Source organism: Camelus ferus, chromosome 2 (genome assembly GCF_009834535.1).
Source record: "Camelus ferus isolate YT-003-E chromosome 2, BCGSAC_Cfer_1.0, whole genome shotgun sequence".
NCBI classification, from domain to species: domain Eukaryota; kingdom Metazoa; phylum Chordata; class Mammalia; order Artiodactyla; family Camelidae; genus Camelus; species Camelus ferus.
In genome coordinates, this window is record NC_045697.1 from 29415705 (window position 1) to 29429856 (window position 14152).

At 41.4% G+C, this 14152-nt stretch overlaps 1 protein-coding gene across 21 annotated transcripts in view; it reads right to left on the bottom strand.

Moving 5' to 3' along the window:
* Positions 1–14152, bottom strand: part of APBB2 (amyloid beta precursor protein binding family B member 2) — a 332928-nt gene that overhangs the window by 30550 nt on the left and 288226 nt on the right. For 15 of the 21 annotated variants that reach the window (XM_032496397.1, XM_032496381.1, XM_032496366.1 and 12 more), the window contains one exon: positions 6939–6944. The exons of 5 other annotated variants lie outside the window; for them this stretch is intronic. In XM_032496397.1, the coding sequence (XP_032352288.1) occupies positions 6939–6944 (6 nt within the window). Of the gene's footprint in view, positions 1–3796; positions 3946–6938; positions 6945–14152 lie in introns of those variants that run through there. One more of the 21 variants, XM_014562840.2, reaches the window with a different exon arrangement.

Sequence of the window (14152 nt, forward strand, 5' to 3'; positions counted from 1 at the left end):
AGGGGATGGCAGCCCCAGTGACTTCTGCCCCTTCTCGTCTGCCTAAAATTCTGACTGCAGAAGGGATATTTTCTACTTGCGTTTCTATTTTTGTTTTTTTGCAAGCCCAAACCAAAGTTGGTTTCAAAACCAAAGTTGACTGGCAAAGACATTGTAAGCTTTCATGTTTACAAATCTGAGGCTAGAAGGTGGGGCCAAAAAATCCCATCAGAGACCAAATATTTCATTTCTCTACTTGTTAGATACAAGGACATGGCTTTTCTAGCTTGCAAAATGCACAGTGAATTTCCTGCAAAGTTACTAAGGAATTTTACTCTTTCTGATTTGAAATAGATATGGAACAAGTTTTATTTACAACAGACTACCAGTTGTTGGAACGATGCTGGATGTTGTCTCTGAAATAAACAACTTCAAATGCAGTTATCAATGGTTTCTTATAAATCTGGAAGCAAAGGTAGAGTAACTCCATGTGGATTAAAGCTTAAACCTGTCTTCTTTCTTACTTTGATCCTTTATTTTTATGACAGAACACAGAAAATGCTCAAAGGTCTGATAACAGTTGAGAAGGACAGTCAGGGCACTGAAGGGTGAAAACATCCCGGAAAGATGGCCAAATGCACAGCAGTTCACTGGAGGATAAAACAAAACTAAGTCAAGGTCTTGGTAAAACACACATGGAAAGTGAGTTGCTCCACTGCTTAACTGTCTTTATACATTCTTTTTATTAATATGTATTTCCAACAGAAATAAACAATGAATCTAAAAACCCAGGTATGGTCCTAGATAATGACCCCTTCTGAATCTTCTACAGTCAACCCTTCCAGTTCAATCTCCACAATCAACTTCCCCTCATCCCCTCTGCCACTACTTGATCTTTTCTGGACCAGGACTTGCTAACTGGTCCCCCAGTTTCCACCTCAGATCCCGACATCAATGTCCCTTAACAGCATTCACTAAGATCTTGCTTTATGAAATAACTTAGATCATGGCACGCCTCTGGTTACCACCCTTCAGAGACTTCTCACGGAATTAAAAAGAAAACCTGAACCTTCCACCATAACCAAAAGCCCTGCATGATCTCGTTTCCCTCCACCACCCCGGTCCCCAACTTCCTCTTCCACCCCAGCACACATCACTGGCCTCCTTGCTCCCAGCTCCAGCCACGCTGGCCTTTGCCTTGCATCCTTGAACATGCTGAGCACCCCTCATCCCCCGACCTTCCCTGTTCCTCCTGGCTTCTCCTCAGCCTTCAAGCTCAGCTCAAATGACACCTCCTAGGATTGGCCGCCTCTTGGTGTCCCCTTTCCCCAGAGGTACTCTCTCTGCTGCATGGTGCTGTTGACCTCACAGGATTTATCATAATCTATCGTATCCTGCTTCCTGAATCAGTTTTCCAGTTTATCTCCTGCCTCTCTGAACCCTGTCTCATTCCTGCATGTACCTCACGAGATGCCTGACACACAGATGTTCTACATCTGCTGAACAGAAAATTAATCTGTAGACTATAAATGCCAAGTAACGTGATAATCATAGTTAAACCCTAAAAACAGAAAATGAAATATTTCACCTGCACTCATTCATCTGCCCATCCAACAATTCAATTATTTATGGAGAGCATCCTATGCCAGGTACTATGTTAAGTATAGAGGAATTCAAAGGGCTAAAACTTTCTTTAAAATGTTACATTTGAGCACTTGAAAAGAACAAATTACACTACTATTTAGTATGTTTTCATGTGACCCTAGGGATTTGTGGAAAAGTCTGAAAACCCAACAAGTAAGAAATGACACATCATCAGTTGACTACCCCCAATCCATGAGAAGTAGAGAGTGCACAACAGGGGTTTTCCAACTGTGTTCCAGGTCTCTCAACCTAGAGGTCACCTCTTGACACCTGGGAGACTGGGGACAGATGTAAAGTTTTGCTCAGTCGGTGGAAGAGAATGAAATTCATTTCCCTGAGGGGCTATTCAAGATGAAAGCCATGGAGATGAGCCTAGGAGATGGCAGGAATGATAGTTTTTGAAACAGACCGGAATCCAAAAAACAATGCCACTGTTCAAGCTCTTTTAGAACTCAGCTTCTGGCCCTCCTTGCAGTCCCAGACTCCTCTGAGAGGTATCCATGATCAAGGCAAGCAGATTCGAGAAGACTGAGCCCAGCGCAGTGCCCCGCTGGTCTGGTACCTACAGCCCTGGGTGCAGCTGACCTCCAGGGCAGCAGCCAGCAGCCACACCCTCTTGGCTCAGCTCAGGGTCATCCGCACTGCTTCCCAGGAATGCTCCCGTTCAGAAGACCTGAAATGGGCCCTATGCCAGCACAGTGTGAGCTCTAAGAAAGCAAGAAGTTACTTGTATTTACCACTTCATCATTAGTGCCAACGCCAAGCACACAGCAGTGTTCAATAAATGCTTGTTAAATAAACTATCCCCATTGCTCAAAAGCCAGGACTTGCTAGAATGACAGAAAAACTCATAAACAAACCAGCAGCTCTCAGAAGGGTGAGGTTCCTGACCAGACCAGCACATACCCCACACCTTCACTCTGAGCCAAGAGCAACAGCAGCTTCTTTGACAATAATGCCTGAAGCCTTGTGGAAAGTCTTTCCCCTATTACACTTTTTATGCAAATTTCACTTTGGACAACACAGCCACAGATAACTTCCAAAATTATAGGTGAAATTTACAAATACAGATTTAGGGCTGTTCTCACAATACATTATGCTTCTAACTTCTTGGGAAAGGCCTCAGGACACCTTTGTCCTGAAAAGCTTCATAAAGCAAATAATAACTCAAAAGCAGTAGCAAAGATCTGAACTTTAGGGAGAAAACTTAAAAACTGTTTTTGTGTCAAAGTAAGGCTGGAGGAAGGACTGATCACTCAATGGTCTAAGAAAACTGGAAAGAGAACACGAGGAAAGTAGGCGAAATCCACCATTCATGACACAAGTCAAAGCCAGGCTGCAGCTGATGTTATAAAAAGAAAGAAAAGACTAATAGGATTTCCTCCTCCCCCGCCTCCTCCTACCCAACACAGTAATGAAGATTCACAGCTAACGTATTAATTAGGGAATCAATAGACGTGCTCAGATACAGTATTGGTACAGGAAAACAGATAATAGATAGAAAAGACACGGATAGCCTGAAGATCCAGTCAAGTGTTGTGTGCAATATTTAAATCATATTTTTCTTAAAAAACAAAACAAAAACCTACTTCAGGGCCAAGAGCAAGCACGTGATAAGTTGGCTGCTTTTCTACATTTTGAGAATTTGAGACATTTTCTCAAATGGAAGTCACACCAATGTTGTTGTCCTATAACCAAAATTTTTGGAACTGCAGTCTTTCTACACCAAACATACTGCTTTTAATTCAAAAATCAATTACCAAATCCTGCGATATTTTTCACTCCTAATACCGACAAAAAGACATACATGGGGATTCATCATAGGGCACGTGCGATGAATGCACTCACTGACTCAATCATAACACTGGGCTCAACAGAAATGACCAGCGCAGACCATCCACTGAACAGCTTCCTGCCACGCTGGTAAACTGGATCAAAAGACTCCTCTACCTTCCCCGCATTTCATACAATCCTCACCCTTCCCTCCAGCAAAATCGAAAGACCCCTCCTCAGCCCTCCTGGCCGCCCCCAGCTAAGCGCGGACTCTGAGGAAGGGAGGGCGCAGCCTTTGTCCCACGGGCCGCCCGGGCGCGAGCTCGGCCGCCGACCCCGCTGGTTACCTCCGCGCGCACCTGCAGACAAAGGCGCGCCGCCCGCTCCCCACGTCCCTCACCTCGGCCTCCGGGCGGCCCTGGGTGAGGATGCCGCTCGCGCTCGGGGCCGAGACCGGAGTGCGGGCACCAGCCACCCCGGAGGAGTCGCTCACACCAGCAGCGGTGCGTCCCTTCCGTCTCAAGTTGAAGCGGGTGCCATCCGCGCCTCCCCGCGCCCGGCCCGCCCGCCGCCGTCCATTGGCTGCCGGGGAGGCACGTGGGCCGCCGCCCCGCCCGCCGCCCGCCAGGTGCCCCCGCCAGGTGCTCCCAGCCACCGGGACCCGGCCTCAGAACCTGTAGAGAGGGGCGGAGTACCCCCATCCCAGCATACTCCCATTCTAGGACTAATATTTCCCTTTTTGGACTCCCAGGACCTGGAAAATTCATTCTAATCCCAATGAACCTCTAAAAAGTTAACATCCCTGGCCTGGGGTTCTGGTTTCTCACACGACCTGCCTGATCTGTGCCAGGGAGATGGGGTGAGAGAGGGGGCGTACTGCAACCCACAGCCAGAACGCCTCCCCGATACCACAACAAAGCAGAAACAAACTGTAGCTTGCTCAGTCAGGCATCAAGTTTTGAACTAAGCTGAAATGTATTTTTTACAGATTCCCTACCAATTTACACGGAACACTTAATACTGGCTCACTCTTCCACACCTTCCCCATCTCCGTCTCTCTTAAGTCACCTTTTATTTACTGCTGACTTAGCCAAGATGACACTGGCACCACAACGTTGTCATCTCTAGCTAAGAGCCCGCCCCCTGCCCCACCATATACATGGAAGCACAAGAGCGTCCCGCTAGCTAAGTGACAGCATTTCAAACAAGAGTGCTGGCCAGCTACTGGCCACAATAGTTTTGAAAGTAAAATCCAGTCTCTTACTGACTATATCCTGTGTATACTGAAAGTATTTCCTATTTCTAATTGTTTCTGGGCAAGAATAAGTTAATATGATTGAGTGATTACAAAATGAAACAGGCAGGGGACATCAGACATGTTTTCTGCCAAAATCGAAGTTCAGTACACTCCTTTCATAGAGGAAGGAACAGAAAATACAAAATACACATGCAAAATCAAGGGACTAGGTAACTACTAAAAGGCCTTGTCTGGGTTTAGTAAAACACACCACAGGTGTCCTGGAAGCTCTTTTTAATGTTCCTGTTTTAAAAGAGGCTTAAATATCTCACTCATTCAACATTTATTAAGCTCCTCCTAAGTGCCAGGCTCTGTGCTGACAACTCCATATTGGGCTTTTCTGGTTAACGATTGTCTTTCGAGGGAGGCGTGATTTAATTCCTGGTGTACTTAATCTATGACCGGTAATACCTCAGTTATTCAGAAGAGTTGTTTACAGTGAAGTGCTTGGCAACCACAATTGTTTGGCAGACACCTTCAACTAGAAGTGAGAGTGGGTTTGAGTCTTGGGGTTCAGCAGTCAGAATAGGTATTACCAACTCTGGAGACATGAACCGACTTCCCAGGATTGCACCTGTCACTCCTTCAAAGGCTGCCCTTCCTTCCTTACACGTAATTTCTAGTAGTCTGGTTATCTGAGTCTCTGCCTATAGCCAAGTGGAAGCAACAAATCAGATGGGGCTGCCAGATGCCCACAGCACAGTGTGACAGCCAAGGGTCTGCTGGCAGGAAAGTCATGCCTGACAAGACCTGCCAACTCTACCTCCTACTGCTCTCCAAACGTGCCCCCTCTCGCCTGCTCCCCTGCTACCACCTAGCTCCAGCCACCATCTTCTCCCATCGGGATGGTCACAGTAGTCTTCTAACAGTCTCTAAGTGTTTACTCTTGTACCCAACTGGCTATTCTCACAGCAGCCACACAAGTGACCCTTTTAAAAATAAATCACAAATCCAAGCATCCACGATCCTGCTTTAAACCTCTACAATGGTATCCCACTGATTGAAGACAAAGTCTATAATCATTCGCAGGGTGTCTGAGGCCACCTGGGATCTGGTCCCTATTTTCTCTCTAGTTAATGCTGCAACCACATCCCTCCTTTTTCTGTCTGCTCCAGTCTCATCTCCTCCCAATTTCTGGACCACATTCAGCTACTTCCCAACTCAAGGCCTTTGCACCAACTGCCTCCTCCTCCTGGAATGCTCTTCACTGCACCACTCACTGGGCTAATCTCTCTCATCCTTCAGGTTCCAGGCCACTGCCTTGGGAAAAACTTCCCCACTGACAGAACTGCCCACCTCACAACCCTAAGCATCTGGACTCTTTCTGCATAGTCCTCATCTTCTTCACTTTATGGTGAGTTTTATAAACTTATAGTAGTGTCTGGTTTTGTTCCTGTAAAGAATTCAGCTTTGGCCAAAGAGAGGTCTTGCCTTTGCCCTTGGCTTCTGGGAGGAAATCCGTAAGGGCATGGAATGTCACACCTGATGTGAGTGTTTTTGTTTTCCTGGGGGTCTTGGGTCACACCAGACAATCTAACAATGTGATTTAGGGTAGGGGCTTTGGGTCATTCAGCATCAATTCCACCTCTGAAGGAGCTCAGCCAGGAGGGTGGTCAGCCATGTCTATGTGATGGAGCCCCAATAAAAATTCTGGACACCAAGGCTTGGATGGGCTTCCCTGGTTGGAGACACTCTATGCGCACTGTCACACATCAGTGCTGGGAAAGCTATGCGGTCCAGACTCCACGGGGAGAGGACCATAGAAGCTCTGTGTATGGATCTCTCCAGGACTCTGCCCTATGTACCTCTTCTCTTGGCTAAGTTTAATCTGTATCCTTTGGCTGTTAAAAAAAAAAAAAAAACAAAAAACCAACAAAACAAAGCAAAGCAAACCCCATAACTGTGAGTATATAACTTGCAGTGATTTCCTGTGAATCCTTGCAGCAGATTATGAAATCTAAAAGTGATTTTGTTCCCCACTGTATGTTCAGCAGCAAGCACATTCCCTGACACACAGTAAGTGCTAAATACCTTTAATAGTAATCAAATTTAATAAATCAATATTTTTATGGGTACTTTTAAAATGAGCATGTAATTGGCATGTAATGCCTTTATAATTTAAGGCATAAATGTCCATTTTGCCAACTCCTACTTTGGAGTCAAGGTCCAGATCAAAAGTCACCTCTTCCCTGAAGCCTCTCCCTATTCCCCAGGGCCCACCATTCTTGCCTCTGTGTTTTCTGACCTCTCTCTTCCTTAAGAGCAATCAGTGGTACCGAAATGTCTTATTTTTGTGAAGGACTTATGTTAGATCAACTCTGAATCCCTAGCATTGGGCATGGTGCTTACCCAGAGCAGGTATACAAAAGGTGTTTGTAGAATGAAGGCAATTTTTAAAAAAGGGTTTGGTTTATTGAAGGATAGGTTCAGTTATCTGAAATTATGGTGCATATTTCAGCTCATTCCCTGAAAAATAAAGTAGCTATTACTGTAGTAACTGAGTTTATAATGGTGTTCTACTCTATTATTTTCTTTTTTCCTTTCTAAAAATAAAAATGTTCCTCAAAATTAGTATCCATATTAAAAACCTGACATGCCTTAAATAAAAATATGGAAGCAGATCACCAAACTTTTAAAAGTCATCTGACTCCCTAATTAGAATGAAATATTACAGTTTATTTACATAATACATTAAGAAAATTTAAAAAAATCCAACCATTAATCTTACTCTCCTCTGTACAAACCTAATTGAAAATTCAAAGAGCACACCAGTAAGTTATGGTGTCTGCAAGTAGCATAGAAAAATCAATTTTATTTCCTTCAGACCTGCATTTAAACTGGATAATAACTGCTATAATGTGCAACAGCTATAATCCAATTTCAATTTGTTTGATTAGATGAGTATAAACATTAAACAAAAAAGTCACGGGATTGTCATAACAACGTTCAGACTGTTAACTCATTATAGAACAAGGCATTTTAATTTCCTCCTAGACACCATGCAGCTAGAAAACATATAAATATGGATTTGAACAATCCTTAAATACCATCCACAAAGATCCTTACATCGCGTCACCCAAAGATAAAAGCAGCTTTGAACTTGGGGTCCACGTGGAACTCTTCCCTGAGTTTAGTATGAGGAAAGCTCCAAATGACTCCCTGGACATTTGAGACTGTATTTAAATATCCCTTCATATCACAACGCATAATCACCAAGGATATCAAAGCAGCACCTCAGTCAGTGGTTCTCACATTACAATGTGCATAAGAATTGTTGAAATGAAGATGCCTGGGCTCACTCGAAAAGTATGACTCACAGGGTCTGGAGTGACCCCTTGCTCTTACCATATAGGCACCCAAAGGATTCAGAGGCAGGTGGCCCATGGGCTGTACATTGAGAAACTTTTTCAAGAGTAGGGGATTGGAACACTGTGTGGGTGAAGGAAGTCAAGAGACACAAAGACAATGGACAATGTGATGCTGTAACTCATTCTGTGTCCCCGCTAGACTGAGCTCCTGGGAGCTCAGTCATGCTGGTTTCAGGTTTGTGTCTCTCGTGCCCAGGTCAGCACCGAGCACTTACTGAGTTCCGTTTATTTGTAGTGAAGTGGCATGTACCCACTCTCACCGACGTGGACAGCAAGCAAATTCACCAGGGGTGCATTTCGGAGGGTCACACATGATCCTCACAAGGTTATCAACAGAGCAGGTGGGATGTCTGGGGAGGACCTTAACCTAGATCAGTGCCTTTCAAACTTCAATGTGCAAATACACTGCTGAGGAGCTGTGAAAATGCTGATTCTGATTCAGTAGGTTTGGGGTGGGGCCTGCATTTCTGAGAAGCTCCTGAGTGACGCTGATGCTCTAGTCCAAAGACTCCACTCTGAGTGGCAAGAACTCACATGTAAATTAGCCAAACAATGACCACAATGACAAATAAACAGCAAAAAAGGATGAAAGCTCAGACCTACAATGAACCTGGGGAATGAAAGCCAGGGAATTGTGGACCAAGAGCAATCCTTCTCAACTTATTTTTAAAGAATGTGTACTTGATGGCTGCTCTTGGAGGAATCCATAATACGCATTTGTAAAAGAAAACCTCCACTGCCCCACAAAACATCGGATACAGCAGCAGCTTTGCTTGCACTCACATAAAGGTGAGACCTTTATTCTAAAAGACCTCCAGGTTTTACTATAGTATCTCTTTTAACTCAGCTCTAATGAAAATTTTAGGGGGAAAAAATTCTCCTGCTCAATGGCCTGGAGTCTTCCTGTTCTGCTCTATAAAATGCAAAGGCTATTTATAATAAAAGTGCACAACAAAAATCTTTGTAAGTGGAAGACAATTCCAAGGCCTCGGTAGGGAGCGCAGCTCATTTTCTTTATGCAATATTCAGCAGACAGAACCTCCCACCAGACCGAAGACAGTGGGCAACTCCCTGGCACTCAATGTACTATAAAGAGACCCGATGTACCCCTTCTTCCCCCATCTCGCCGGAGAGTTCTCACGTCCCCCACTGCTAGGTGGTGGGAGGTGAGCACAAATCAGTCGTTACCCTCGATGATTCAGGATCCTAATAGAACCAGCATAGCACTCAATTCTTAAAATGCATCTGCTCAGCCATCTCCCTGCTCAGCCCCATGACTTGCTCTCTTCTGGGACACAGAACTGCAAGGCAGTACAAGGGCACAGAGAGCATGAGGATGAAGACACAGCCAGGCTGTCTTCATGCTCACTCAGGAGAGAAACTGGAAGGCCAAGGGAAATGCCTGCTTTCTGGCAATTTCCAAGATTAAAATTAGGGAAAAATCATGTTTGTGTTTCTGCATTAGAAACTCAACCTTAAATTGATACTAAATCCCACAGTTGGGAAGGTGGGGGCAGAGGTAAGAGGGTACAGGTCAGTAGAGTGAAGCCAAGAGAAGTTCTTTAAATAAATTTTATTTCCCTTCACCTTGAGCCCACCACTGGTCTGATTTCTATCTGTGTAATTTTGTCTTTTCCCAAATGTCATACAAGTGGAAATCATATCATACTTAGCTTTTGAATCTTGCTCCTTTCACTTAGCATAAGTTTTTTTTAGAATGGCTAAATTTTATTATAAGGCCCAGCCTTTTTTCTTCCAGTTTTATTAAGATATAACTGACATACAGTACTGTATAAGTTTAAGGTGTATAGCATAATGATTTGATTACATGCATCATGAAATGATTATCACATTAAGTTTAGTGACTATTCATCACCTCATATAGATACAAAATTAAAGAGATAGAAAAAATTTTTTTTCTTGTAATGTGAACTCAGGATTAATTCTCTTAACAACTTTCACATATGACACACAGCAGTGCTAATTATAATGATCATGTTGTACATTATATCCCTAGTACTTATTTATAACTTGAAGTTTGTACCTTTTGACTGTCTTCATCAGTTTCCCTCCTGACTCCCTCACGTCTGGTACCACAAATCTGATCTCTCTTTCTATGAGTTTGTTTGTTTTGAAGTATAACTGACTACAACACTGTTAGTTCCTGTTATACAACATAGTGATTTGTTATTTCTGTATCTTGCAAAATGATCACCGTAAGTCTAGTTATGGTACGTCACCATACAAAGGTATTACTTAGTTATTGACTGTATTTCCTACACAGTGTATTTCATACTTGTGACATTTATTTTGCAAATGGAAGTTTGTACCTTTCACTCTCCCTCACCTATTTCTTTCCTCTCCTGGCCCCTTTCTCCTCTGGCAACCGCCTGTTTGTTCTCTGTATCTGTAACTCTGTTTATTATGTTTGTTCATTTGTTTTGCTTTTTAGATTCCATATGTAAGTAAAATCATACAGTATTTGTCTTTCTCTGTCTGACTTATCTCACTTAGCATCATACCCTCTAGGTACAGGTCGCAGATGGTAAGATTTCATTCTTTTTTATGACTACTATTGCATTGTATATATTTATATGTTCTACATCTTCTTTATCCATTCACCTATTGATATGGGCACTTAGATTGCTTTTATACTTAACTTCTATAAATAATGCTTCAATAAACATAGGGGTTTATTTCTCTTTTCTAATTAGTGTTTTCATTTTCTTTGGATAATATCCAGGAGTGCAACTGCTGTACCATATGTTAGTTCTGTGTGTGTGTGTGTGTGTGTGTGTGTGTTTTCTGTTAGCTATTCTGGCAGGTGTGAAGTGATATCTTACTGTGGTTTTGATTTGCATTTCCCTGATGATCAGTGATGTTGAGCACCTTTTCATGTGCCTGTTGTCCACCTGTACGTCTTTGGGAAAATGTCTATTCAGAATCTCTGCCCATTTTTTAAATGGGTTGCTTTTTTGATGTTGAGTTGTATAAATTCTTTGTATATTTTGGATATTAACCCCTTATCTGATATATCATTTGCAAATGTCTTCTCCCATTCACCAGATAGCCTTTTCATTTTGTTGATAGTTTCCTTCACTGTGCAAAAGCTTTTTAGTTTGATATAGTCCCATTTATTTATTTTTGCTTTTGTTTCCCTGGCCTGAGAAGATGTATCCAAAAGACTATTACTAAGATGGATGTCAAAGAGCTTATTGCCTATCTTTCTTCCAGAAGTCTTACGGTTTAAAGTCTTACATTTAAGTCCTTAATCCATTTTGAATTTATTTTTGTATGTGGTGTGAGACAATAGTTTAGTAGCTGTTCTTGCAAAAGACTAACTCTTTTGCAAGTAGCTGTTCAGTTTTCCCAACACTGTTTACAGAAGAGGCTGTCTTTCCTTAATTGTATATTCTTGCCTCCTTTGTCACAAGTTAATTGCTCATATAAGTGTTCATTTCTGTGCTCTCTATTCTGTTCCATTGATCTGTCTGTTTTTGTGCCAGAAATGTTTTTATTACTGTAGCTTTGTAGTATAGTTTGAAATCAGGGAGTGTGTTATCTCCAGCTTTGTTCTTCTTCCTCAAGATTGTTCTGGCTATTTGAGATTTTTTGTGTTTCCGTACATATTTTAGAATTATTTGTTCTATTCCTGTGAAAAATGCCATTTGTATTTTGATATGGATTGCACTGAATCTGTAGATTGCCTTGGGAAGTATGGTCATTTTAACAATATTAGCTTTTCCAATCCATGAACATCATATATCTTTCCATCTGCTTGTGTCATCTTCAGTTTTCTTCCTCAGTGTCTTATAGTTTTCTGAGTACAGTTCTTTTACCTCGTTAGTCAAGTTTATTCCTAGGTATTTTATTCTTTTTGATGCAATTAGAAAGAGGATTGTTTTCTTAATTTCCTCTTTCTGATAGTATGTTATTGTGTATAGAAACACAACAGATTTCTGTATACTAATTTTGTATCTTGCAACTTCATTGAATTCACTGACGAGTTCTAGTAGTTTCTTAATGGCGTCTTTAGGATTTTTAACATATAGTATCATGTCATCTGGAAACAGCTACAGTTTTACTTCTTCCTTTCAACATGGATTACTTTTATTTCTTTTTCTTGTCTCATTGCTATGGTTAGGAGTTCTAATATTATGTTGAAAAAAAGTGGCGAGAGTGGGCATCCTGTCTTGTTTATGATCTTAGAGGAAATGCTTTCAGCTTTTCACTGATGTCAGCTGTGGGCCTGTCATTTGTAGCCTTTATTACGCTGAGGTATGTTCTCTCTATACTCACCATATTGAGAGGTTTTAAAAAATCATAAATGGATGTTGAATTTTGTCAAAAGCTTTTTCTGTATTGGTTGAGATGATCGTATAATTTTTATTCTTCTGTTTGTTCATGTGGAGCATCACAGATTGACTTGCAGGTATTTAACCATCCTTGTATTCCTGGAATAAATCCCTCTTGCTCATGGTATATGATCTTTTTAATATACTGTTGAATTTGGTTTGCTAATATTTTGTTGAGGATTTTTACATCTATGTTTATAAGTGATTTGCCCTGTAACTTTCTTCTTTAGTGATAACTTTTTCTGGTTTTGGTATTAGGGTGATGCTGGACTTAGCATAATTGTTGAGTACATCAGTTGTTCACTCCTTTTTTATTGTGGAGAATTTCATGTATGGATATACCATAGTTGTTTATTCATTTACCAGTTGATAAGAGATTTGTGTTGTTTCCAGTTTGGGGCAATTATGCATAAGGATAACAGTAAGAAAATAAATAATCCAATTTTTGAAATGGGCAAAAAATTTAGACAGACACTTCACCAAAGAAGACATACGGTTTTCATAAGTATGCAAAAGATGCTCAATATCATTACTCATTAGGAAAATGCAGATTAAAACAACAAGTTACCACTTCACACGTTTTAGAATGCTAAAATAACAACAGAAACTCACAAAGAAACAAACAAAAACTTGGCAATCCCAAGTGCTGGTGGGGATACTGAGAAACTGGAACTCTCTTATACTGCTGATGGGGATGCAAAATGGTACAGCTACTTCAACAAAGCAGTTTGGCAGTTTCTTATAAAGTTAAGCATACCATTACCATGCAACCCAGCAATCCCACTCCTAGGTATTTACCCAAAAGAAATGAAAATTTATCTTCTCACAAAAACCTGTATATGAATGTTTATAGCAACTTTATTCATGGTTCATGATTAATTTCCCTTTTAATATGTATAGACAACTGTCTTTTAATGGGCTTCCTACAACTCCTTTGGTTTGTTTCACTTATCCAATGTTCACAGGCCTGGGCATATCAGTGATCTTCAAAAAAGGTAATCAGGAGATCAAAAAATAGAACCAACTAATTTCCTGGTGGTCAAAAAACTCCATTCTTAGAAGCTTGCTGTTGAGTCTGAATCCCAGAGGAGAGTTTAAGCAGGAGCTCACCCTGTTATCACCACATCCAGAGCCAGGAAGCTTAGAGAAACAAGATGGTATTCTGACCCCTAACTGTTCTTAACCTTGACTCCCTCCTTCTCCCCACTTTGCTCATCCCCCAAGGAGGTATCAGCTACATCATGGGACTATGGAAAGTAAAGCAGATAAAATGTGTCAGCATTTTGATCCTTCAATGTTGAGTTTAAACAAAAACATCATTTACAATTGCTAATATTTCCTTTTATCCTCATGCTCAACTGAAAGTTTCTAATTTTAAAGGACTGTTGCATTCTGGGTCAACTTTGGTATATCATCTAGCATCGCTGCACTTGTTTATATATATGTATGTACATATATATACATACATATATACACATACATACGTATACATATATATAAAAAGCTTTACTGGAACACAGCCACACCCATTCATGTATATCTTGTCTATGGCTGCTTTTGCCTAACCGTGGCACAGATGAGTAGTTAAGACAGAGAAAGAATGATCCATAAAGCCAAAAATATTTATAGTCTGGCCTTTTATAGAAAACGCTTGCTGACTCGATCTAGTGAAAACAGCCCTGCAGTCATTCAATTAATATGAACTATTAGTGTACTATCTGTATTGCATTGTATAG